This window comes from Oncorhynchus kisutch, linkage group LG3 (genome assembly GCF_002021735.2).
Source record: "Oncorhynchus kisutch isolate 150728-3 linkage group LG3, Okis_V2, whole genome shotgun sequence".
NCBI classification, from domain to species: Eukaryota; Metazoa; Chordata; class Actinopteri; order Salmoniformes; family Salmonidae; genus Oncorhynchus; species Oncorhynchus kisutch.
This window is the reverse complement of record NC_034176.2, coordinates 59,213,832-59,240,597: the sequence shown is the minus strand read 5'-3', so window position 1 is coordinate 59,240,597 and position 26,766 is coordinate 59,213,832. Positions and strand designations below refer to the sequence as shown.

At 42.2% G+C, this 26,766-nt stretch overlaps 2 protein-coding genes across 8 annotated transcripts; one reads left to right on the top strand and one right to left on the bottom strand.

Annotated features, from left to right (window-relative positions):
- The first annotated feature begins 6 nt into the window (after window positions 1-6).
- Window positions 7-15,702, top strand: LOC109886151 (VPS35 retromer complex component). Of its 7 annotated transcripts, none has more exons than XM_020477898.2 (17): window positions 7-312; window positions 1,308-1,406; window positions 1,647-1,743; window positions 1,894-2,017; window positions 2,218-2,400; window positions 2,850-3,069; window positions 3,638-3,721; window positions 3,861-3,970; window positions 4,088-4,184; window positions 4,405-4,553; window positions 7,998-8,205; window positions 11,548-11,703; window positions 11,810-11,932; window positions 12,850-13,029; window positions 13,217-13,456; window positions 13,844-13,987; window positions 14,563-15,702. In XM_020477898.2, exons 1-17 carry the CDS (start codon window positions 310-312, stop codon window positions 14,740-14,742), a joined length of 2,397 nt encoding a protein of 798 aa, XP_020333487.1. In that variant the 5' UTR covers window positions 7-309; the 3' UTR covers window positions 14,743-15,702. The 7 variants fall into 7 exon arrangements, with proteins under 7 accessions (XP_020333487.1, XP_020333502.1, XP_020333494.1 ...); XM_020477913.2 differs by having other exon boundaries at window positions 99-312; window positions 1,323-1,406; window positions 12,841-13,029; XM_020477905.2 differs by having other exon boundaries at window positions 99-312; window positions 1,320-1,406; window positions 12,841-13,029.
- Window positions 15,703-16,200: 498 nt separating this feature from the next.
- LOC109872792 (histamine H3 receptor) lies at window positions 16,201-18,329 on the bottom strand. The gene is made up of 3 exons (XM_020464129.2): window positions 17,901-18,329; window positions 17,530-17,696; window positions 16,201-17,338 (listed from the first exon to the last, which is right to left on the bottom strand). The coding sequence occupies exons 1-3, from the start codon at window positions 18,226-18,228 to the stop codon at window positions 16,442-16,444; spliced, it is 1,392 nt and encodes a 463-aa protein (XP_020319718.1). The 5' UTR covers window positions 18,229-18,329; the 3' UTR covers window positions 16,201-16,441.
- Window positions 18,330-26,766: the final 8,437 nt, after the last annotated feature.

Here is a 26,766-nt window from a genome sequence, read left to right as displayed (position 1 = left end):
GGAAGCGGGGTCTTCACTAGTTGTTAAAGCCACAAAGTCATAAACCCCGCCCATGTATACAATTTATCTTCTTAAAATCGGAGTATAAACCTAATCCTAACCTCAACCACAGTCTATGCCTAATCCTATCCTTAAATTTAGACATAAAAGCAAATAGTTGTTTTCATACATTTTTACGACATAGTCTATTTTGACTTTGTGGCTGTGGTAACTTGTGGAAACCGGGTAGCTGCTGGATTGGTAGCAGTCACATGACTGGGAAACGGTTTCAGGGTTATCTACCAGTTTGCTGATACAAACTTGATAATCATGGTAAGTGAAAAGGCACAAATAGCTACACTTTATACTTGTGATTATTATCCATCCAATCCTCCTATGTGAGTCATTACTTTTCGGTATTGTTTTTTGTTTGTTATTGCTGTATGGCTGAGACTCGAAAACAGACTCAAATTGTGGGTGGTGCTAGTTAGCTACGGCCTAGTTAAAAGCCAGATAGCTACATGCTAGCTAGTAGCTGGCTAAGGCTGTAGACTGTCAACATATTTCATTTTTGAAGAATCGACCCGATTCATTGATGTCTAGCATCTCTTATGGTCGATTAGTTTCATCTCTTACTTTTAAGACACGAACTTCACCAGGTCAAAGGAGTGCAGTTTGTTAGCTAGTATTTTCATGAAATGTCTAGACGCGTTAGCCAGTTAGCTATCTAGCTAACTAACGTAGCTAGTACAGATCAATGAGAATATCGATTTAACTTAGCATATGTAACTAACTAGCTAAACTCGATTGGTTATCCGTGACAGAGAGGTCCAGATATACAAACCTGGCCATCACAACTGACGTTAGCTATCTAGTTCAATAACAAAGGTTAGCCAACAGATGTCAGTCATTGATCATTCATTCTGGTGATGCTAGAAATTAACATGGTTCGTGTGAACACAGTGCATACGAATCAGTAGCGAACCATTTGATGATAGTCTGGTGACTCAGTGCTAGCTTGCAGTCTACACCTACTACACTCTTGATGAGGCATGTGACATTTTTTTCACCATTTCTAATCTTCGGCCATCCAGAGGGCTGACATTAGAATAACTATGAATTAGCTAACTCGATGTTTATGTTGGCCAGTACAGTACCACCAATCATTGAATTATTTTCCTGTGGGCATAGCCAGTTTACTGAGCATCTGAGTCAATGTCATGTCTCGGCTCCCTGTAACTGTAAACCACTGTAGCTGTAATGGTGGATGGAGTATGTCAGAGTAACATGCATGGCATTCCTCTGAGCTTCTGTGTGCTGTCTTTCAGCCTACCACACAGCAGTCACCCCAGGACGAGCAGGAAAAGCTACTTGATGAAGCTGTGCAGGCTGTCAAGGTCCAGTCATTTCAGATGAAGCGTTGCCTGGTAAGATCTACCTATTTCCTCCTTTGTGGGTCTGTTTGATTTTCTTCTCTTTTCTGTTAACAATATAGCAAATATGTATTGTGTTCTCTGACCCTCATCAGTGTATGAGAGAGACAGTGTTTCCAAGCTGCAAGTTACATTACAGCATATTTTGGAGCAGTGTATCAGATATTAAATGAACTGTACTGTATACTCATTGACTTGTTACTTGACTTGTTTTATTGACACTTCCATCTGTAGGACAAGAACAAGCTGATGGATGCATTGAAACATGCATCTAACATGCTGGGCGAACTCAGGACCTCCATGTTATCGCCAAAGAGCTACTACGAACTCTGTATCCTTTACCAGCTGCAACCTATGGATCTCTGGTCTAGACATAGAAACAAAATGCACTCCTCATTCTCAAGATCATTTGACTGTTCTAGGCAAGTCTATGTTTGGTGTTGTTTACAATTGTGCTATGAGTCCCTAATTCTGAGTGCAGACATGGCCATTTCTGACGAGCTCCACTACCTGGAGGTGTACCTGACAGATGAGTTTGCCAAAGGCAGGAAGGTGGCTGACCTCTATGAGCTGGTTCAATATGCAGGGAACATCATCCCCAGACTGTGAGTACTCAAGCATCCTTATGATCGTTTCAGATAGTGAATAAGTGTAAATGGAAAGCTGCACATGTTCTCTTGGACTAGCCTACTTGTACATGTGACAACAACGCCCTCCTTTAGGCAGTGCGAATCAGATGAAGGAGCTTGACCCTAGAGGAATAGGAAACAGAACAAGTAATGACCCCCCCTCTCCTCTCTCCTAGTTACCTGCTGATCACTGTGGGGGTGGTGTATGTTCGCTCCTTCCCTCAGTCGCGCAAGGACATCCTGAAGGACCTGGTGGAGATGTGTCGTGGGGTGCAGCACCCGCTGAGAGGCCTCTTCCTCAGAAACTACCTGCTGCAGTGCACCCGCAACATCTTGCCTGACGACGGGGAGCAGTTAGAGTAAGAACAAAGGGAGAATCTCAATTGCATACTCCTTGCATCCTCTTGCCTTGCCACCTTCATGAAACCCTTTGGAGGAGAAGGTCAGAGGAGAGGGACCTTTGGTTTTGTCATCCAATGGTTTTTGAGAAGGAGGTGAGGAAAAAGAGGACGCAATTCAGATTTTCTCCTCACGGGGCTCCCCTCCTGAGCTGCCCCTCACTCATTCTCATTGACCGATTTCCCACTCGCAATCCAGGCCTCACAGTGTATTTATCAGACCTTCTCATTACGTTGTGTCTGTCCTCTGATTGAAAGAGATTTGAGCTCGTTGTTTAGCAATCATCCCAGAAGGTTTAAATGTGACCTTAGAGTTATTGATTTAATGAAAAGGCTTATATACTTCCTCTTGATATATCATGCTCCAGTTAACGAGGCAGAACTTTTGGTCCTCGTCTCTGTCTTTCCAGGGGGGAGGATGCGATGACGGGAGACATTAACGACTCCATTGACTTTGTGTTGCTGAATTTTGCTGAGATGAATAAGCTGTGGGTGCGCATGCAGCACCAGGGCCACAGCCGAGACAGGGAGAAGAGGGAGAAGGAGAGGCAAGAGCTGCGCATCCTGGTCGGGACCAACCTGGTTCGACTCAGCCAGCTGGAGGGGGTCAACGTGGAAAAGTATAAACAGGTTTGTGTTTACGTCTGCCTATATATATATATATATATTGATGTCTAGAGCTGCACATTTGCATGTACTAGAAGTAAAATGGAACACTTGACATTAAATCTGAATGCTAATGTATGATTCATCTGAAACTGACTTGAAGACTGTGTAGTTAATATGAATCAGTATGCTTTTTTTGTGCCTTGCAAATGAATTAATGTACTTGAATTGAGAGAATCATGCCATGCAGGGGAGCATAGGAACACATGTACTGTTCTAGAATAAAGAGCACCTATAGAATTATGTAGGGTTTAGCCTTTGTCCTTTGTCTGTCCGTGGAGACAAGGGAAGATGATCCTTGTCAAGCTCCGAGAGGGGTTCTTAACCCTGAGCACCTCTTGATGTTTTATTTCTGCTATTATATCTACTTTACCTTAGAAATTATGTTTGGCAAAGAGGGATGCAGCATTGGATAAAATATTACATTGAATATGTATTACAACGTGCAGAAAATAAACAAATACTTAAGTCCCTTATATCTAGAGAGGATGTCTATTGTGTTGCATTGTATTTGGGTTATTTCTCTCCCCAGATTGTGCTGTCCGGTGTCCTAGAACAGGTGGTAAACTGCAGAGATTCCCTGGCTCAAGAATATCTCATGGAGTGCATCATTCAGGTAACTACCGTTTCCAGTTTGTCATTGCGTCAAGGTCTGTAGTAGGAAATGCATACACATGAACTATTACTGATTCATCACATAGACTGGTCAAATGGAGTCACCCAGTCTATGGCCTGGCTCTCCTCTTCTATAACAGGTTTTCCCTGATGAGTTCCACCTTCAGACACTGAACCTATTCCTTCGTTCCTGTGCCGACCTGCATCAGCACGTCAATGTCAAAAACATCATCATCGCTCTCATTGACAGGTGATGTAAACTCTGCTACATATGATTTCAGTTCAATCAGTACACAACACACAGGATTGCAATTTTCCCTGGTATTGTATTGAAACACACTGACGTGATTTATCTTCTCTGTTTTAGACTGGCTTTGTTTGCTCACCGAGAAGATGGACCTGGAATCCCTGCTGAAATCAAACTGTTTGATATTTTCTCCCAACAAGTAGCCACAGTTATACAGGTAAGTGATGGAGAAAGGCTTTCTTCTTTTTTTCCTTTTTCTTTCTCCCCTGCAGATATCAATATCTCTCGCTCAAAAGACAAATTCAGGCACAAAATCGAGATCTAGTTTTCCTCTCGTCGACTCAATCTCATGACCTTGATGGATGTTTAAGTAATTCAACTGAAGTAGACTACATTATATGTTATTACATATTTTGTATTTCATGTTTTCCCTCCAGTCCCGCCAGGACATGCCTTCGGAGGATGTGGTCTCACTACAGGTGTCCCTCATCAACCTGGCAATGAAGTGCTACCCTGACCGGGTGGACTATGTGGACAAGGTGTTGGAGAGCACAGTGGAGATCTTCAATAAGCTCAACCTGGAGCAGTAAGAGCACTACCATGTCCCTGTCTCAGTGTTACATAGTTGATCATCTGGATAGTTCTGCTTCTCCTTTGTTTGGTAGAGGAATTCATCGGGCCAAAGATCTACATTAATGGAAATTAAAATGAAATTACATTAGCAGGGGTTGCGTAACACAGAAAAAATAGATAAAACGCATAAGAAATATCTTGCTGCGTTTTAAAAACGCAGATCTAAAATGCTTCTTATTGTAATTTCAGCTCGTCCTCAGACTCATTTTGTACGTTAGTTGCACTTCTCCACTGAGTAGTCATGAATGGGCATTCTGGCAGCAGACAGGGCTCTGACTGATGTGTAGCTACAGTTAAAATCGGACGTTTACATACACTTAGGTTTGAGTCATTAAAACTCGTTTTTCAACCACTCCACAAATTTCTTGTTAACAAACTATAGTTTTGGCAAGTCGGTTAAGACATCTACTTTGTGCATGACACAAGTAATTTTTCCAACAATTGTTTACAGACAGATTATTTCACTTATAATTCACTGTATCGCAATTCCAGTGGGTCAGAAGTTTACATACACTAATTTGACTGCCTTTAATCAGCTTGGAAAATTCCAGAAAATAGTGTCATGACTTTAGAAGCTTCTGATAGGCTAATTTACGTAATTTCAGTCAATTGGAGGTGTACCTGTGTCGATGTATTTCAAGGCCTACCTTGACTCAGTGCCTCTTTGCTTGACATCATGGGAACATTTTTAAAAATCAGCCAAGACCTCCGAAAGATAATTGTAGACCTCCAGTAGTCTGGCTCATCCTTGCGAGCAATTTCCAAACGCCTGAAGGTACCACGTTCATCTGTACAAACAATAGCACGCACGTATGAACACCATGGGACCACGCAGCCGTCATACCGCTCAGGAAGGAGACGCGTTCTGTCTCCTAGAGATGAATGTACTTTGACTTGCACTTTTCGCACCAATCACAGAACAACAGCAATGGACTTTGTGAAGATGTTGGAGTGAACAGGTACAAAAGTATCTATATCCACAGTAAAGCAAGGAAGGAGCCACTGCTTCAAAACCGCCATAATAAAGCCAGACTACGGTTTGCAACTGCACATGGGGACAAAGATCGTACCTTTTGGAGAAATGTCCCCTGGTCTGATGAAACAAAAATAGAACAGTTTGGCCATAATGACCATCGTTATGTTTGGAGGAAAAAGGGGGAGGCCTGCAAGCCAAAGAACACCATCCCAACCGTGAAACACGAGGGTGGCAGCATCATGTTGTGTGGGTGCTTTGCTGCAGGATGGACTGGTGCACTTCACAAAATAGGTGGCATCATGAGGAGGAGGGAGAATTATGTGGATGTATTGAAGCAACATCTCAAGGCAAGTGAAAGCTTGGTCGCTATAGGGTCTTCCAAATAGACAATGACCCCACGCATCCTTCCAAAATGGTAACAAAATGGTTTAAGGACGACAAAGTCAAGATATTGGTGTTGCCGTCACAAAGCCCTGACCTTAATCCTATAGAAAATGTGTGGGCAGAACTGAAAAAGCGTGTGCGAGCAAGGAGGCCTACATACCTGAATCAGTTACACCAGCTCTGTCAGGAGGAATGGGCCAAAATTCACCCAACTTTTTGTGGGAAGCTTGTGGAAGGCTACCCGACACGCTTGACTCAAGTTAAACAATTTAAAGGCAATGCTAGCAAATACTAATTGACTGTATGTAAACTTCTGACCCACTTGGAATGTGATGAAAGAAAAAATAATTGTCACACCTTTTTATATTTTGTATAAAAAAATTGCCCCTTTTTCTCCCCAATTTCGTGGTATTCAATTGGTAGTTAGTCTTGTCTCATCACTGCAACTCCCGTACGGACTCTGGAGAAGCGAAGGTCGAGAGCTGTGCGTCCTCCGAAACATAACCCAATCCCAAGCCGTACTGCTTCAGCATGCATGCGCCCAACCCGCCACAGGAGTCGCTAGAGCACGATGGGACATGAACATCCCTGCCGGCCAAACCCTCCCCTAACCTGGACGACGCTGGACCAATTGTGCGCCGAGTCTCCAGGTCGCGACCGTCTGCGACAGAGCCTGGTTTCGAACCAGGATCTCTAATGGCAATACAGTACCTTGGACCACTGCACCACTTGGGAGGCCCCATATAACACTATTTGACGTGTTAAATACTATCAGTAGCACTGTCAAATCTGTACAAAAAGGTTTGCAAACACTGGCCACAAACTATGTGTTTACAATACGACGTTGGTGAAAATATATATTTTTTTGTCATCAAAAATTGCGTGCGAACCAGGGGGAAAAAAACACACAGCCACGCCATTGAATAGCAGGCTAGTGGTTGCTTTGCAATGCTTGCAGTTAGCCACTGATTCCTTACAAACCACTCATTGTTGAATTTGCAATTTCCAACTTGTGTAATCTTTATGGCCGAGCACTGATACATTTTATCAATAATTTATCTGAATTTTTTCTCTTCATATGACAAGGATTAAAAATGATTTGCCAGTAGATTGTCAACTTGATTCATAATGACTGCTAGCAAAAACTTTGAAGTAAGATGTTGACATGATCAGTCCAATCAAAGCTACTGTACATATAACGTCATTGACGTCATTTTATTTGTGGCCGATGACCTTGAGCCTTCTTGGAAGGGCACTTGTAATAAAACTCTACGGCAGGACCCAAAGGTCTGAAATCTTGGATGTCTACCCTTACTAAGGACTTAAACTTGGCGATTATGTAGTGTCCCCGTGAGTGACAGAACACTGAGCCAATCACGGCGCAATGCTCCTATTTTCTGCTGGCTTGCCCCACCACCACAGAAAGCACTGAGCTAGGCTAGGCACTGAGCTAGGCTGAAACACCTGCCTCACTCAAGAAAACAAAACAGGACCATGTTTGTATGTTCTTTTATTAACTCAATGATATATATATATATATATATAAAAAAATATTGTTTGCAAACTGATGTGACATGTATTAATGCCAAAATAACATGAAAAACAGGCAAGAAAATAAATATTTATATACCTGCCACCGATCTTGCATTAAGAGCTTGCTGAACAAACAACCGCTAGTAGAAAAACCTAATTCTTCAGCAAAGTGCTAGAGTAGGCTACAGTGCTTTGTTCAGCCATACTTGAGACTGAAAGGTTTACAAATCTCAAAAGAAAGCCAGTTGCAGAGTACATTTTCTCATCAAACAGTAATGAATTTTTAAAAAGAAATAAAGTTTATTATCCCCATCTATGATCTCAAATCTCTGTAAGAAGTTGTATGTAATTCCCTTTTTTCTTTAGACTGTTTATTTATTTTTCAGCCATGTGATGTTTGGAAGTTATTATATTTCCCAATTTTCATAAATAGCTGACAAAGGAAACTGCTGTAGCTACTTCAGTATTTTCATTCTCAACGCCATTGTCTCCCCCCTTTCGAAGCATTGCAACCAGTAGCGCGGTCTCGAAAGAGTTGACTAGGCTGCTGAAGATCCCAGTGGACACCTACAACAACATTCTGACCGTTCTGCAACTCAAGCACTTCCCTCCGCTCTTCGAGTACTTTGATTATGAGTCCCGCAAAAGCATGAGCTGTTACGTTCTGAGCAACACTCTGGACTACAACACCACCATTATATCCCAGGAGCAGGTCAGTACACGCACACATACAGTACCAGTCAAACATTTGGACACACCTACTCATTCCAGGGTTTTTCTTAATTTTTTTACTATTTTTTTTACATTGTAGAATAATCAAGACATCAACTATGAAATAACACATGGAATCATGTAGTAATGAAAAAAGTGTAAAACAAATCAAAATATATTTGAGATTCTTCAAAGTTGTCACCCTTTGTCTTGATGACAGCTTTGCACAATCTTGACATTCTCTCAACCAGCTTCATGAGGAATGTTTTTCCAGCAGTCCAACAAGGAGTTCCCACTTATGCTGAGCACTTGTTGGCTGCTTTTCCTTCTCTCTGCAGTCCAACTCATCCCAAACCATCTTAATTGGGTTGAGGTCAGGTGATTGTGGAGGCCAGGTCATCTGATGCCGCACCCCATCACTCTCCTTCTTGATCAAATAGTCCATACACAGTCTGGAGGTGTGTGTTGGGTCATTGTCCTGTTGAAAAACAAATGATAGTCCCACTAAGCGCATACCAGATGGGATGGCGTATCACTGCAGAATGCTGTGGGAGCCATGCTGGTGAAGTGTGCCTTGAATTCTAAATAAATCACTGACAGTATCACCAGCAAAGCAGCATCACACCACCACCTCCATGCTTCATGGTGAGAGACACACGTGCGAAGATCATCCGTTCACCAACTCTGCGTCTCACAAAAACACTGCAGTTGGAACCAAAAATCTCAAATTTGGACTCATCAGACCAAAGACAGATTTCCACCTGTCTAATGTCCATTACTTGTGTTTCTTGGCCCAAGTGTAAGTCTCTTCTTAGCACTCAGCAATTCGACCATGAGGCCTGTTTCACGCAGTCTCCTCTGAACGGTTGATGTTGAGATGTGTCTGTTACTTGAACCCTGTGAAGCATTTATTTGGGCTGCAAATTTTCAGATTGACTGACCTTCATGTCTTAAAGTAATGATGGACTGTAATTTCTCTTTGCTTATTTGAGCTGTTTTTGCCATAATATGTACTTGGTCTTTTACCAAATCGGGCTATCTGCTGTATACCACCCATACCTTGTCACACTACTGATTGGCTCAAACGCATTAAGAAGGAAAGAAATTCCACAAATTAACTTTTAACAAGGCACACCTGTTAATTGAAATGCAATCCAAGTAAGAACCTCATGAAGTTGGTTGAGTGCCAAGAGTGTGCAAAGCTGTCATCAAGACAAAGGGTGGCTACTTTGAAGGATCTCATATAAATATATTTTTTATTTGTTTAACACTTTCTTTGTCGCTACATGATTCCATATGTGTTATTGCATAGTTTTGATGTCTTCACTATTATTCTACAATTTAGGAAAAAGAAAAACCCTTGAATGAGTAGGTGTATCCAAACTTTTGACCGGTATTGTACACACAAACACGTACTGATATGTGCTACTTACTTATATTTTTGCACATTGAGCTGTGTTCTTTCTCATAAGTGTTTTCTTGTTGTTGGCCTCTTTTCACCTTACTTTGTTTAGGTAAGCATGAACAAAAGGCTCTTTGTATTGTATACTTCCATGCAGTCTGGCTACTTATTTTCATCAATTCTCTTCTTCAAGATATTGGCTGTTAAAGTCATAATAACCTTTTCTAACTTTTCAATTTGGAAAAGGTCAATGTGAACAATGATTCAGAGCACCAGCCTTTTCTAAGAGCGCTCTTAGTGGGACTCCAGGAGATCATTGATTTCCCAGTAATGCCATACGAGGCCTTTTTAAAAGCCTTTCCCCCCCCTAACTTATATAACTATCTTCACCCATACCTTTTTGGCCACGATATAACTATACTACAATATACTTGCAGTCTGTCGATTTTGTTGTTGCCACTAATAGCCCTTTCCAGTCTGCTCAAGAAACCCTGTTGATGATACAGTGCTTTCAGAAAGTATTTACACTCCTTTTTACACAATTTGATATGTTACAAAGTGGGATTTTTTTATTTACTTAATGGTCCTTTTTGTCAACAGTCCATACAATACTCTGTATCATTTGTAAAATTCTATGATTTTGAAATGTATATCAAATTTAAAAAAGTACACATTTCTTTATTAGATAAGTGTTCAACCCCCTGAGTCAATACATTTTAGAATCACCTTTGGCAGCGATTACAGCTGTGAGTGTTTTTGTGTAAGTATCTAAGAGCTTCCATACCTGGATTGAACATTATTTTCCCATATTTGCTCATTTTATAATTCATTCTTGCTCTGTCATGTTGGTTGTTGATCATTGATAGACAGTCATTTTCAAGTCTTGCCATAGAGTTTCAAGCCAATTTGGCAGAACTGTAACTAGGCTACTCGGGAACATTAAATGTCTTCTTGGTAAGCAACTCCAGTGTAGATTTGGCCATGTATTTTAGGTTATTTTCCTGCTTAAAGGTGAATTTTTCTTCCAGTGTCTGTCGGAAAGCAGACTGAACCAGATTTTCCTCTAGGATTTGCCTGTGCTTGGCTCTATGTTTATTTTTGTCCTAAATAACTTCCTAGTCCTTCCTTATGAACATCATACCCATAACATGATGCAGCTTCCACCATGCTTGAAAATGTGAAGAGTGGTACTCAGTGATGTGTTGTGTTGGATTTGCCCCCAAACATAATGCATTATATTCAGGACCAAAAGTGCATATCTTTGCCACATTTTTAGCAGGATTATACTTTAGTTCCTTATTGCAAACAGGATGCATGTTTTGGAATATTTGTATTCTGTACAGGCTTCCTTCTTTTCACTCTGTCAGTTAGGTTAGTATTGTGGAGTAACTACAATGTTGTTGATCCATCCTCAGCTTTCTCTTATCACAGCCATTAAACTGTAACTGTTTTAAGGTCACCATTGGTCTCATGGTGAAATCCCTGAGCGGTTTCCTTCCTTTCCGGCAACTGAGTTAGGAAGGATGCCTGTATCCGTGTAGCGACTGGGTTTATTGATACACTATCCAAATGTAATTGATAAATTCACTATGCTCAAAGGGATATACAGTGTCTGCTTTTAAAAAAAACTTTCAGTCCATGGAACTTATGTCACTTGTTAAGCACAGTTTTCCTCCTGTACTAATTCAGTCTTGACATAACAAAGGAGTTGAATACTTTTCATTTTTTATTAATTTTTTTAATGTATTTTTATCTAAAGACAAAAGTACACTTTTTTACATTGTGTGGTATTGTGTGTAGGCCAGTGACACAATCTCAATTTGATCCATTTTTATTTCAGGCTGTAATAACAAAATGTGGAAAAAGTCCAGGCTTGTGAATACTTTCTGAAAGCACTGTAAATATCTCACTGCTGAAGCACCGCTTTCTCTCTCCCTCCAGGTGGATGCCATCCTGTCCCTGGTGTCGACACTGATCCAGGACCAGCCAGACCAGCCCGCTGAGGACCCAGACCCAGAGGACTTTGCTGAGGAGCAGAGCCTTGTGGGTCGCTTCATTCATCTGCTGCTTTCCGATGACCCCGACCAACAGTATCTGGCAAGCTTTGCTTCCCATACAGTTGAATTCCGTCACAGTATCAATGTGTTTTCAGGAGATGTGTTTCATGGCATATGTTAATGGAGGGCTTCGTCATGTTCTTCAGATCCTGAATACAGCCAGGAAGCACTTTGGTGCTGGGGGGAACCAGAGGATTCGCTACACTCTTCCACCGCTGGTGTTTGCTGCCTATCAGCTGGCTTTCCGCTACAAAGAGAACTCTTCATCAGTATGTCACGTAACCCTTACCTTAACTTTTCTGAACAAAAATATAAACCCAACGTGTAAAGTGTTGGTCCCGTTTTTCATGAGCTGAAATGGAAGATCCCAGAAATGTTCCATACACACAAGTGTACAAGTCTCTCAAGTGTTGTGCACAAATTTGTTTACATCCCTGTTAGTGAGCATTTCTCCTTTGCCAAGATAATCCATCCACCTGACAGGTGTGATTTATAAAGAAGTTGATTAAACAGCATGAGCATTACACAGGTGCACCTTCTTGTGCTGGGTACAATGAAAGGTCACTCTATGTGCAGTTTTGTCACACAATGCCATAGATGTTTCAAGTTTTGAGGGAGTGTGCAATTGGCATGCTGACTGCAGGAATGTCCAACAGAGCTTTTGCCAGATAATTGAATGTTAATGTCTCTACTATAAGATGCCTCCAACGTTGTTTTAGAGAATTTAGCAGTACATCCGGCTTCACAACCGCAGACCACGTGTTACCACGCCAGCCCAGGACCTCCATATCTGGCTTCTTCACCTGTGGGATCGTGAGGGAGATGGATGCTGAGGAATATTTCTGTCTGTAATAAAGCCTTTTTGTGGGGAAAAACTCATTCTGATTGGCTGGGCCTGACTCTCCAGTGGGTGGACCTGGCTCCCAAGTGGGTGGGCCTATGCCCTCCCAGTTCTACCAATGGATGTGCCCCCTGCCCAGTCGTGAAATCCATCGATTAGGGCATCATTTATTTATTTAAGATGACTGATTTCCTTCTATGAACTGTAACTCAGTAAAATCTTTGTAATTGTTGCATTTATATTTTTGTTCAGTATACATAGGTTTTTTTTTAACGAAGAGGATGATTTATGATAAACAGGAAGGTGGATTTGAACTGTTTTCTCTTTGTTGAACATGTCCCACAGGATGATAAATGGGAGAAGAAGTGCCAGAAGATCTTCTCGTTTGCCCACCAAACCATCAGTGCTCTGATCAAAGCTGAGCTGGCTGAGCTGCCCCTCAGACTCTTCTTACAGGGGGCGCTGGCTGCAGGAGAGATTGGCTTTGAGAACCACGAGACTGTGGCCTATGAGTTTATGTCACAGGTACAAGGGACAAAATGGGTTGAGTTAAATATTGGAGGAAGGAGGTCACTGCCCCTCTTCGCCTTAGGTTTACTTGTGCCCAGTGTTGGCAGCATTGATCCACTGATTTCAGTCAGGAATTTGTTTATATCTGTTTTCTCTGTGAATCATAACATACGACTGCCCCCCCCCCCCCCCCCCACCCCAGGCCTTCTCCCTGTATGAGGATGAGATCAGCGACTCCAAGGCTCAACTAGCAGCTATCACGCTGATCATCGGCACGTTTGAGAGAACAAAATGCTTCAGCGAGGAGAACCACGAGCCTCTGAGGACACAGTGTGCGCTCGCTGCCTCCAAACTGCTCAAGAAGCCAGACCAGTGTCGTGCCGTCAGCATCTGTGCACACCTCTTCTGGTCCGGACGCAACACTGAAAAGAATGGAGAGGAGGTGGGGGTTGTGATCACAAAGAGGATAAATATATAATTATTGTGTAAAATACAGTGCCGTTCTAAAGATGATGGTGTCACCATAGTAACATACATGCAGTAACAGTCTAGTAACCAAGTATTGAGATTGATTGCCTTGCTTTGTCTTCTGCTCTGATGAGCTGTAAAAAAATATATATAAAAAAATCCCCATATGACAAGCAGGGTGGTAATTGTAAGGTTCCTTGCGCATAATGACACATAATCAGAGTATTGAAGCGTGGGAAATGCAGTAAGAGGTTCTCTTTGTTCTATATTTATATTCAGAGTTTCAACTTCCTCTTCATCACAGGTGGCGTGTGTGTGAATGCATGGTAAAAGAGTTTTACACCACTGTCTTTGTCCTCAGATTCTTGACGGGAAGAGGGTGATGGAGTGCTTAAAGAAGGCCCTGAAAATCGCCAACCAGTGCATGGACCCGTCATTGCAAGTGCAGCTCTTCATTGAGATCCTGAACAGATATGTCTGTTTCTACGAAAGAGAGAATGATGCGGTATGTGCACATTTCTTCCTTTTTGTCCTCCTCGTCTATACTACCACTCATTCTTGACATGCTTTTTAAGAACCAGGCTTGCATTATGAAATCCTGACGTCTTTTCAACGCACTTCAAGTGCAGACGGTCACATTGAGCTGCCTGGAGTAACACCATCCAATCTCCCGTGTTCTCTGAGTTTATTGGAACAGTGTTGGGACTTGCTAGGACACCAAGGGGACGCCCACTCTTTGGTGGTTATTTACCAGCGCAGCAAGGAGGGATGGACAGGAGGCTACAGCTCACCCACCCACTCTCCACAGAGAGATACCCCATCTGCCTCGGTTGGGGTGTTTTTCTTAACAGCTAGAGAGGGTACTAGGCTTCCAGGGACTGAGAACGGGGGCTCCATAGTCAGAACAATTTGAGACACTGATGACATTTTTTTTCTCCCCTAAATCATTATATAACTTTTGTCTTATAACTCAGTATATTTCTGCATATCTACAGTAGGTAATATGTACTTTTTCTCTCACTAATTTCAACTTATTTGAAATTATTATTTGAAATCATGAGCTGTCTTGATCCCCTGTAGGTGACTGTCCAGGTTCTGAACCAGCTGATCCAGAAGATCCGAGAGGACCTGCCAAACCTGGAGGCCAGCGAGGAGACGGAGCAGATCAACAAACACTTCCACAACACACTGGAGCACCTGCGTCTGCAGAGAGAGTCGCCGGAGGCCGAGGGGCCTGCTTATGAGGGCCTGGTGCTGTAGGGCTCGCTACACTTATCAATATCTATATATATATTTACACACACATGTACACTCACACCAGGGTATTCCATCCATTGGGAAAAATGCCAACCCCACCAACAACACCTGCCTTCCATCTCTCTTTCTCTTTCTATCCTTTTCTCCTAACTATTTCCTTCTATCATCCCCCTTTATTTCATGTTACCATTTTTAGCATAAGGTGTTGCATTTAAAGGTGTTGCTTTTGAGAATACATGGTGTACAGGCTGCAGTTTGCCTTGCACTTCCTGTGTGTTGTCATTCCATCATATTTGACCATTTCTGTTGTCTGTCGTCACCCTCAGAAGGTGAAGATCTAGCCAGTGGAAGCTCATGTTTAAACTTTGTACCCTACTCATCTCCTCTGTCTGTACGTCATCATGATTTCATGGTCATGCAAAAGAAAGAAATTGCCTGCTTTTATGTCTCGTCATTACTAGGTCGTACTGGGGGAGAGTTATCCCATAGACCTAACGCTGTGACCCAACAACCCCTTCTCCTCCATGGACTAACACCTGGGCAGTCGGCTGTAGATTTTCCTTTGCCCTCCTCTCTCTCTCCTCAACTGCTTCACTCATTTAGCTTGAGCTTTTTTTTTCTGGTTGCGGCCTTACTTCTGTGGTTGACAGGCATTTGTAGAGAGTTAAGCGGCGTGTGTTGGTGCATGCTTTTACATAGACCTGCTCTGGATATCTCAATGAGTGTTAGGAGGAACTGATGTGTATGATACCCCTTTGTCACTGGCGCTACTAAAGTGGCAGCTAACCTTTCATTTCTTAGATGTCCACATTGATTAAAAGATCTCTGCTGGGGTTGGGTTCTATTCATCTCGTTATATTCTGGATTCTGAACCCTATTGTATGTATGAGCTACTTGTAAATCAGCAAAAACAGAATAAATATCATGTCGTTTGCACAAATAAACAAATTGATATTAACCCTACATGTCTATAACTTTGTGTCCATCTTCTGTTATGCTGCAGGTAACTAGCCTCTGGTTTTGAATTAATACTGAGTCAGTGCACTGAAAGGGAGATTCACGTTAGTGAATGGATCGACATTTGCTTACAAAATGGTCACCCTTTCATGAAAGACAAGGTTATTATGAAAGTTATATTTTTAGAAACACTTTAGTTTGGATGGTCAAGGTTGTGTTGTGACTCATGCTTAACAAATGATGACCAATTAGCTATCTCCTGACTACGGCTGTTACTCAGTTTTACTTCATCCGTTGCTAGGTGACTGTTCAATGGAGACAGTCTCTCGTTGATGGCCCACGGAATAACAATCACAGCTGAGAACATGTTTTTCTTTGTCATTTAGCGGCATTTTGGTGCCTATATAAAGGCTAACATACGGTACGTGTTGCAAAAAAGGTGTTGAACACTGTTGCCTGAAGTCTAAGGTAGACGCCTGGGTAATAAACATTGGAGATGAGCTGCTGCATGTATTTATTGTTCAACATAAAACAGACATTACATTTGCTGTAAAGGTAACTAATACACGTAAGATCTGCAAACAAGCACGTGCTACACAGAAATACAAAACAATATTCATGGTGACCGTCTGTAGCCAGTGTTGTGCAACACTCGTACGACCTGTCCGCCTACACTAACATGAGACAACTGATTATGTAAAACTGTCAGAACAAGGCCATAGTTGTCAGTGCAATTTGGTCATGCTTAATACATTTGTTCCATATACTGTGGCTGAATTTTAATCTTGGTGGTACAAAGTAGTTTTCTGAAAGCCTTTCTGAAGCTGGTATGACACAGCGGGTAAAGGACAGGGTTGATGGAGGAGTTGACCCACAGTAACCAGAAGGAGATTTCATACAGGTAGTGCTGGACACATTGGGCATGACATGCTGCACGAATGATCATTAACAGTGTGTAGGGAGCCCAGCACAGGCCAAATACACACACAATCACTGCCAGGGACTTGGCAACCTTCTTGTCCTTTGAGAGACGAAAACGACTGGCAGCTACTTCAGATTGGCTGCGCTGTTTACTGGACGAGTGCTCTGCTGACTGGAACCGCATCCTCCTGGAATGCTGGACCACATCACCCACTTGCAGTGGAGGAAGGTCCAGAATCGTGCTGTCCTTACTTGTCTCATGGTTGCTGTTCCCAGTTACTGCTGACACTTTAGCAGTAGATAGAATACCTCCTAACCTGGCAGCATTGTCTGGGATCCTTTGGGCTTCACCTTCCACTGGTCTGACGAAGAATACATGCTGAACTCCAGCTTTGAGGGCCTCCATCTCACAGTCCCCAGGCCCCTCGACAGGCTGCTCATCCCTCACCTGGTTCCGCCTCCTGATGTTGATGTAGATGCTGATGTTGAAGTACATGACAGTAACAAAGGGGGTGAAAAATTCAACAGTGGATGCCGTCATCAAGAAATACCAGTTGAAGTAAAACTCTGCGTGGCACTCTTTGTCGGGCACCACACTACTACCAGCGATGTATTCCCAGATAATGATCGCTGGCCCATAGAGTAGGAAAGCAGCCAGCCACACACTCAGCATCTTCAGAACAGCCTCCCGGGTCACACCTTTCTGACACCTGTAGCTCACCTGATACAGAAAGAACAGAATGGTGGCATTATTGAAATGGGGTGTACACATGTTCTTGGTGCACTAAAGAAAACCTTTCAATTATGATATTTTGATATGGCTTTACATTTCATTACTTCCATATCACTCTCAGACAGTTGAAAATGAAACCTGCTGCAGGAAAGGATAATCATGCGTAAATGTTTTCTCACCGCTCGTGTGACAGATATAAATCTGTCGAAGCTGATCAGGACGATGTTGAACACTGATGCAGTGCATAAAGTATAGTCCACCACCAGCCATATCTTGCAAAGACCTCGTCCGAGTTTCCACTCGCCGGTAATGACATAGGGGATATACGCAGGAATACAAAAGCCGCCTGCAGGTGGGATGGAACACACATTTTACGCACGACTATTAAGCACGCATTTGAAACTCGTTCAGATATTTTGGCAATATAGAACAGTACAGAGAGAAAATATGTATGGGTAGCAGTAGCTTATGAATCATGCATAACACTATGTATACCTTTACAACAATGGCACACAATGTATTTGCTCACACAATACATTTACGCACTCACCAACGAGTAAATCGGCTATGGCCAAATTCAAAAAGAAAAAGTTCCCTTGAGTTCGCAAACTTTTCTCCACCGCAAAGGCTAATATTACAAGTGCGTTGCCGAGCACAGTGGCGAAGACAAGAAGCGTCATGAGCACGGCCAAGAACACGGAGGTAGACGGAGAGAATTGTCCATATTGCGAACGTGGGTTCCCAGGCATCTCCATATCACCAAGCGCCGTGGCGTTTCCCTGGGTAACCACAGACCAGTTGAGCATCTCATTCGATTTCCAATGCGAAGTGACCGCCATGGAAGTTCCAGCACCCAGTAATAAAGATTCGGGTTGCATTGTCCCTACTTTTATTTATTTTTATATTAGCTTAACCAGCCAACTTCAATAGCATGTTAAAGTTGTTAAAGCTGACATTCCATGGGGTTCGTGTGAAGACTGAAAACGAAGAGGAAGATGCCGTTTTTATAGGCTGCAGCCTACATAAAACGAGAGCTGCGTTTTTATTGGTTGTTTTGCAGTGCTTGTGAGAACTGAAAAAACAGGACATATGATTCCTATCTCTTATTTCTGATTGAGCAGATAGTATATAAAGACTCTATTCCCAGTCATGTGAAATTGTTGCATGTTGCGTTTATATAGATACTCACAGATACCTTAATAAAGGTAAATCAAATCAAATCTTATTTGTCACATGCGCGGAATACAACAGGTGTAGCACTGTGAAATGCTTACTGACAAGCCCTTAACCAACAATGCAGTTTAAAGAAAATCCCTAAAAAGAGATAAGATAAGAGATAAGAATAACAAATAATTAAAGAACAGCAGTATATAACAATAGCGGGGCTATATAGAGTCGGTAACAGTACAGAGTCAATGTGTCAATGTTCGAGGGGCACCGGTGTCAAGGTAATTGAGGTAATTATGTACATGTAGGTAGAGTTTGCCGTGCGGTAGCAGAGAGAATAGTCTATGACCAGGGTGGCTGGAGTCTTTGACAATTTTTAGGGTCTTCCTTTGATGCCGCATGGTATAGAGGTCCTAGATGGCAGGAAGCTTGGCCCCAGTGATGTACTGGGCCGTACGCACTACCCTCTGTAGTGCCTTGCGGTTGGAGGCAGAGCAGTTGCTGATACCAGGCAGTGATGAAACCCGTCAGGGTGCTCTCAATGGTGGAGCTGTAAAACCTTTTGAGGATCTGAGGACCCATGCCAAATCTTTTCAATCTCCAGAGGGTGAATAGGTTTTGTTGTGCCCTCTTCACGACTGTCTTGGTGTGCTTGGACCATGTTAGTTTGTTGGTGATGTGGACACCAAGGAACTTGAAGCTCTCAACCTGCTCCACTACAGCCCCGTTGATGGGAATTGGGGCGTGCTCGGTCCTACTTTTCCTGTAGTGCACAATCTTCTCCTTTGTCTTGATCACATTGAGGGAGAGGTTGATGTCCTTGCACCACACGGTCAGGTCTCTGACCTTCTCCCTAAAGGCTGTCTCATCGTTGTCGGTGATCAGGCCTAACACTGTTATGTCATCAGCAAACTTAATGGTGTTGGAGTCGTGCCTGGCCGTGCAGTCATGACTGAACAGGGAGTACCGGAGGGGACTGAGTACGCTCTCCTGAGGGGCCCCTGTGTTGAGGATCAGCATGGCGGATGTGTTGTTACCTACCCTTACCACCTGGGGGCAGCCCGTCAGGAAGTCCAGGATCCAGTTCCAGAGGGAGGTGTTTAGTCCCAGGGTCCTTAGCTTAGTGATGAGCTTTGAGGGCACTATGGTGTTGAACACTGAGCTGTAGTCAATGACTGGCATTCTCACATAGGTGTTCCTTTTGTCCAGGTGGGAAAGGGCAGTGTGGAGTGCAGTAGAGATTGCATCATCTGTGGATCTGTTGGTACAGTATGCAAATTGGAGTAGGTCAGGGTTTCTGTGGTAATGGTGTTGATGTGAGCCATGACCAACCTTTCAAAGCATTTCATGGCTACAGACGTGAGTGCTACGGATCGATAGTCATTTAGGCAGATTACCTTAGTGTTCTTGGGAACAGGGACTATGGTGGTCTGCTTGAAACATGTTGGTATTACAGACTCAGAAAGGGAGAGGTTGAAAATGTCAGTGAAGACACTTGCCAGTTAATCAGCGCAAGATCAGAGTACATGTCCTTGTAATCCGTCTGGTCCTGTGAATGTTGACCTGTTTAAAGGTCTTACTCATATCGGCTGCGGAGAGTGTGATCACACGGTCGTCCGGAACAGCTGATGCTCTCATGCATGTTTCAGTGTTACTTTCCTTAAAGCGAGCATAGAAGTTATTTAGCTTGTCTGGTCGGTTCGTGTCATTTGGCAGCTCTCGGCGCTGGTGTTTGATGGTTCGTCGGAGGGCATAGTGGGATTTCTTATAAGCTTCCGGGTTAGAGTCCCGCTTCTTGAAAGCGGCAGCTCTACCCTTTAGCTCAGTGCAAATGTTGCCTGTAATCCATGGCCTCTGGTTGGGGTATGTACGTACAGTCACTGTGGGGACGACCTCCTCAATGCACTTATTGATAAAGCCAGTGACTGATGTGGTGTACTCCTCAATGCCATGGGAAGAATCCCGGAACATATTCCAGTCACTTTTTTAAAGACAGAGTCACTGGTGCTTCCTGTGGTAGGAGCATGGATCAGAAAACCAGTCAGTATCTGGCATGACCACCATTTGCCTCTTGCAGCATGACATTTCCTTTGCATAGAGTTGATCAGGCTGTTGATTGTGACCTGTGGAATGTTGTGCAAATCCTCTTCAATGGCTGTGCGAAGTTGCTGGATATTGGCAGGAACTGGAACTTGCTGTGGTACATGTCGATCCAGAGCATCCCAAACATGCTAAATGTGTGACATGCCTGGTGAGTATGCAGGCCATGGAAGAACTGGGACATTTTCAGCTTCCAGGAATTGTGCACAGATCCTTACGACATGGGACTCTGCATTATCATGCTGAAACATGAGCTGATGGAGGAGGGTGAATGGCACAACAATGGGCCTCAGGATCTTGTCACAGTATCTCTGTGCATTTAAATTGACATCGATAAAATGCAGTTGTGTTCATTGTCCATAGCTTATGCCTGGCCATACCATAACCCCACTGCCACCATGGGGCACACTGTTTACAATGTTAACATCATCAAAATGCTCGCCCACTCGACACCATACACGTGATCTACCAAATTCTCTAAAACAACGTTGGAGGTAGCTTATGGTAGAGAAATTAACATTCAATCATCTGGCAATAGCTTGGTGGAAGTTCCTGCAGTCAGCATGCTCCTTCAACTTGAGTCATCCGTGGCATTGTGTTGTGTGACAAAACTGCACGTTTTAGGGTGGCCTTTTATTGTCCCCAGCACAATGTGCACCTGTGTAATGATCATGCTGTTTAATCAGTTACTTGAAATGCCATACCTGTCAGGTGGATAGATTATCTTGGCAAAGGAGACATGCTCACTAACAGGGATGTAAACATATTTGTGGACTTCATTTGAGACAAATAAGCTTTTTGTGTGTATGGGACATTTCTGGGATCTTGTATTTCAGCTCATGAATCTTGGGCCCAAGGCTTTTTGTTCAGTGTAGATTCATTTGTGTTCTCCACATAAGGTGACACAAGTGCCTGGTAAATTACAGTATTTTATATACTTAGTGACATTGGAAACATTGATGTACAGAAACCTTGGCTTATGGACCAGCTTCAGTCTGGAAACTCAGGAGGACCATTGCGGCGTTCATCTATGTACTACTGAGTGCACAGAGACAGGTTGACTTTTTTTCCCGAAAGAGTATAAACAAGGGGGCTGCTTTGACCTGACATGGTAACCAGTGGTCTAGTGATATTTTTTTTAGGTACCGGAGCGAATCTTGTATTTTTTTTTTTATGTCATCATTTCTCAATTAACCGACATGTAGCCTACTGTATAATTTCATTTCATCCTAATTGCAGATTGTAGTGGCTCATATAGTGGCTCATATAGGCCCAATTTGGTGTTTTTATAACATTCGAAAACACCAAATTAGGCCTACCTTATTATAAATCAGGCCAGTGGTAGGCAACTAGATTCAGCTGCGGGACGGATGGTCGGGTCGGAACATAATGATAATGACTTGTACACTGCAAATTGTATTTGAAAAGAATCATTTCATAACTTGATTACATTGCGACACAATCACATTGGTCTCTTTTGTTATTTGTGGGAATACTTTGGAAATGACACTACACAGCACTACACCACTGATGGTGACCGACATGAAACAACTTAAGAGCAAAATATATAAAATTGTCATATCGTTGACAGAACCGCAAGCAGCAATGAAAAGTACAATTTTGACAGATGACTCTGAGTACACTCTAAAAAATGTTTTCGGATGACCCAACTGCTGGGTTGCAGGCATTGGGCAACTTAGTGGGGTTGTTTTCTTGAGAAAATAGCAAAGTTGGGTTGTTGATGCTGTGTTATTATTGAGATATGATCCAGTGGGTCAGATCAGAAGGTAGGCATAGCTTAGTAGGGGCGTTGCTTTCAGATATGGTTCTTTTTGGCTACCTGTGAGAGTAAATGTCGTTCCTGTTCCTCTGTTCTTGTCAGGTATGCGTAAATGGCTGTAAGAGAGTCAAGTGCAGGAGAGCAGATATTGGGTAGCCAACAGAGCCTTTTATTTAGGTGAACCAAAAGCACACGGCAAAATAAACACGAAATAACAATTCAGGTTAACATAACCCAGCGCAACAGACTAACGTGAAACAGAATAAACAATACCACACAAAGGGTTAAATACACAACACATAATGAGGGAAATGAGAACCAGGTGTGTGGGATAACAAGAAAAGACAAATGGAAAATCGTTGACGTCGACCGCCGAGCACCGCCCGGACAAGGAGAGACATCGACTTCGGTAGATGTCGTGACAGTTCTGTTGTATTGTAAGCACATGAAAAATTGTTAGCACTAACTTCTGTCCCTCTACTTCTCTCTCGCTACCCCCTCCCCCCTTCCTATTGTATAACTTCAAAGAAAATTACATTTCAAACTGTTTTGAAGCTTTTATGAGGCTTACAGAAGTGTATATGTTCCAATGTTGGGATAGTTACCACTTTATTACAATATGTAATAAATCATCTACATATTATTAATATTATATTATAACATGTAACATGCAAAAATATATAAGGAACATTTTAAATTGCGGTGTACTATCTTAACATCTGATACAATACAACAGAACAGATGAACAGGAATTACATTTACTCTCATGGGTGGCCCAAAATAACTGAAAGCCATGCCTCCTGAAAATAACCTAAGGATTACATTATAAAATACCCAGCTGCTGACTCAACCCAGCATGAAAGTGAATATAACCCAACTGATGGTTAAATTAACCCATGTTTGGGTAATCTGAACAACCCAGCCAGTTTAGTTATTCACACCACCCAACTGTCTGGGTAAAAATAACCCAGCTTGTGCTCTGTCCAGTATTTACCCTGCACTGGGCTACCCAAAAAAATAATAATAATAATTAGGTTGTTTCAAATCCAGATTCTTTTTGAGTGTTGGCTACGTGGGCAACACTCAAATTGAGTTGTTTCAAATCCAGATTCTTTTTGAGTGTTGGCTACGTGGGCATGCTGTCAGGAGGCTGAAGCGGCCTAAATGACAGTCCATCTGTGAACGCCCACAGAACATGTGTTCCTTACACATTAAGGTCTCAAAAAACAATAATTAACACTTAACATACTCAAATATTGTCACACGGGTTTTACAATTCTCAACTCAAAAGGCCTCTATTTGCCTCCTTGCTGAGGATTTATTTTCTGCATCACCAGCAAGTTCACTTTACCCCTTTTGAAATAAAATCAATCTTTAATAATACTGTAATGTATTTGATAATAAATATGAATTGAACAATGAATCTGTCTCTTGAAAATGTATCTGCTGACCCCTACTGGACAAAAAGTATGAACTTCAGGGACTGGGACTGCATCTGACAAGGCTTTGCACTGGGTCCACTAAAGCACAGCAACATACGCCTTTCACTATATAAACACAAGCCATGAAAATATCCCACAAACTCGTCATAAACAGACGTAAACAGCTAGGTGTGTAGTTTGTAGGTCAACTTCAAATAAGGATTTATGACTGTGTGTGGTTGAGGGCTATAATACTGTCAATGAACAAAAACCTAGCTAGTGAGGTCGACAGTGCTGCTTACCTTCATGCTCAGATTCTATCCCAAATAATAACAATAGAGTTTAGTAGTTTAGCTAGATCGTGAAAAGGGGCTCATACACAGTCACTGGACTCAAATAGTCAAAAATTCAAGTCAGGTATTTTTTTTACCAACTATATTTGCATATTATATGTTTATCTTTATAACCTGACAGTTGTAGTATGCTATTTGTGAATGTGAATATTATTTCATTATAACTAATAGTTAGGTCTTCATATTTAATTTGTGTGAGCCATTATAATCAGGTCCAAAGGATGTTGCAATTTTGATAGTTCAGATTTTCCTTAGATGGGTACTTATACAATAACACAACATGCTACTTACACGTAACATATTTATGACTGAAATCATTGTTTCATTTCTGATGCAAATGCTTGCTGGCTTGACAAGTTCACAAGGTCATACAGAGTTGTCCATTTGTTATCCTGTGGTCCTCTGTGTGTTGTTACCCAGTCATCAGATTATATGTGCTCAGCCAACATGAAAAATAGCCTGTGACAAGCTACGTGTCAGAATAGCCACCATGTTTATCATGTAGATGCTGATTTATACCACAGTCAGCAACATGCTTGACAATAAAACAATCCTCTAATAATGCTCAGTGTAAACAGACATTTTCCAATAGTGAATTAATGTAAATCCACAGTTTGAAATGAATGTTCTTTATAGTGACCTGGCCAGTTTGATGTACCTGATTAGGTTGATGGATTAGGATGGAGATGCTGATGAACAGGTAGAATCAGGAGGTTGACACCAGATTGCTCTGACTAGAGTCAGGACGTCACCAGTCACCACTGTCCATCTCATTTTAAAGACTTATTCTTGACATCCCCCACTTTCCCCCCCCTTCTCATTCTGCTCTTTCTTACTCATTCCTTCCATCTGTGCACTGTTCCTCTGAAACGACATCATTGACTCACTATTAACTCAGTCAGGACTACTGCTTGGTGTGTAAAACACTGCCCAGAAACAATGACTGTATTCCCACTCTACCACTAAAAAGGATGCTGTCAGCAGGAGGCTACCACTTGAAGTGAAAAATGTTAAAGGGATACTTTGGAATTTTGGTAATAAAGCCCTTTATCTACTTTCCCAGAGTCAGATGAACTTGTGGATACAATTGTTATGTTATGTGCATTTTGAAGGAAGTTGCTAACTAGCATGCTAGTAGATGCCCATAGACTCCCAGTCATTATGCTAACGCTAGTTAGCATTGGCTCACGAAACTACCTCTAACTTCCTTCGTACTGGACACAGAGGCAATAAAATGGTATCCACGAGTTCATCTGACTCTGGGGAAGTAGATAAAGGGCCTCATTGCCAAAATCCCAAAGTATCCCTTTAAGGCTTTTATCTCGGTCAAGGATATCTCTCTTTCCACTCTATCTTTGTATCTCTTTCTCCCCCTCTATCTTTTCCCTCTATCTCTCTCTATTATTTTTGTTCTGCATCTAAAGAGTCAAAGTGCGTTCCTCACCTTCCTCCGTAGGCTCCCATCACCACTCCCATTGCCAACGGCACAGCTCAACGGTCGAGACTCCGTAAACCGGGGAAAATTTGAAATGAGCAATGTGAAAGTGCATTTCTTAGCAAAGGCACAGTCAGTTAGCTAACTCACCCGTCATTTTAGTGCTGGATTTTATTGTACATTCGAGCCCCTGCTGTGCCTAGTTTGAAAGTTGTACATTGGCTGAAGAAGATGGTTGTTCATCTATGACGGAGCCTCAGTTTGAAGCAAGAGGAGACACGGCGGCCAGAGTGGTAGCAGAGTGGTAGCCATTAAAGTCAGAGTGGTAGCCATTAAACGCGCCAAAGAGCTGATGCAATTAAAGAACCTTAGAGAAAAGGAGATGATGACCGTTTTCTAAAGAAAGATAATCTATCTGAAGAAGAGGAGTCTGTGTTCAGGTCTTTACAACTAGAATTAGAACAGACTTACACGGATCTGGCAAAGGGCGCCTTTGTAAGGTCAAGAGCAAAATGGATTGAAGAGGGGGAAAGAAACACTAGTTATTTTTTAGCACTTGAAAAGAGAAACTACAAAAGAAAATCTATAACTGCACTCAAAATTAACGATGTTTTATGCAAAGATCCCATTACAATATCATCATTTGTCAATTCCTTTTATGAAAACCTTTACAGCTCTCAAATTCAGAATTATGTCCCTGTAATTGAGGATGATTTTCACTCAGTTTGCGATTCACCTGTGTCAATTGAAGAAATTAGAGAGGCTCTGAATTCAAAGAAAAAAGGGAAATCACCTGGCCCTGATGGCCTGACAGTTGAATTCTATAGACAGTTTTGGGAGTTGCTAGAAGACCAGATTTTCAATATGTTTCAAGATTGCATTAAAAAGGGGGAAATGGTCTCCACTATGAAACAGGGCCTTATTTCATTGATTCCGAAACCTGATAAAGACCCTTCTCTCATTGACAATTACTTTATTAAATGTTTATTACAAATTGATTGCTCTGTTTGAAAGATTTAAAAAAGGAATAGATACCATTATAAATGAGATTCAAACAGGATTTATGAAGGGCACATAGTCTTGGACCTTATAGATTATTCAGATGCAATTGACTCAGATGCGGTTGTCCTATGTCTGGACTTCTGTAAAGCCTTTGACAC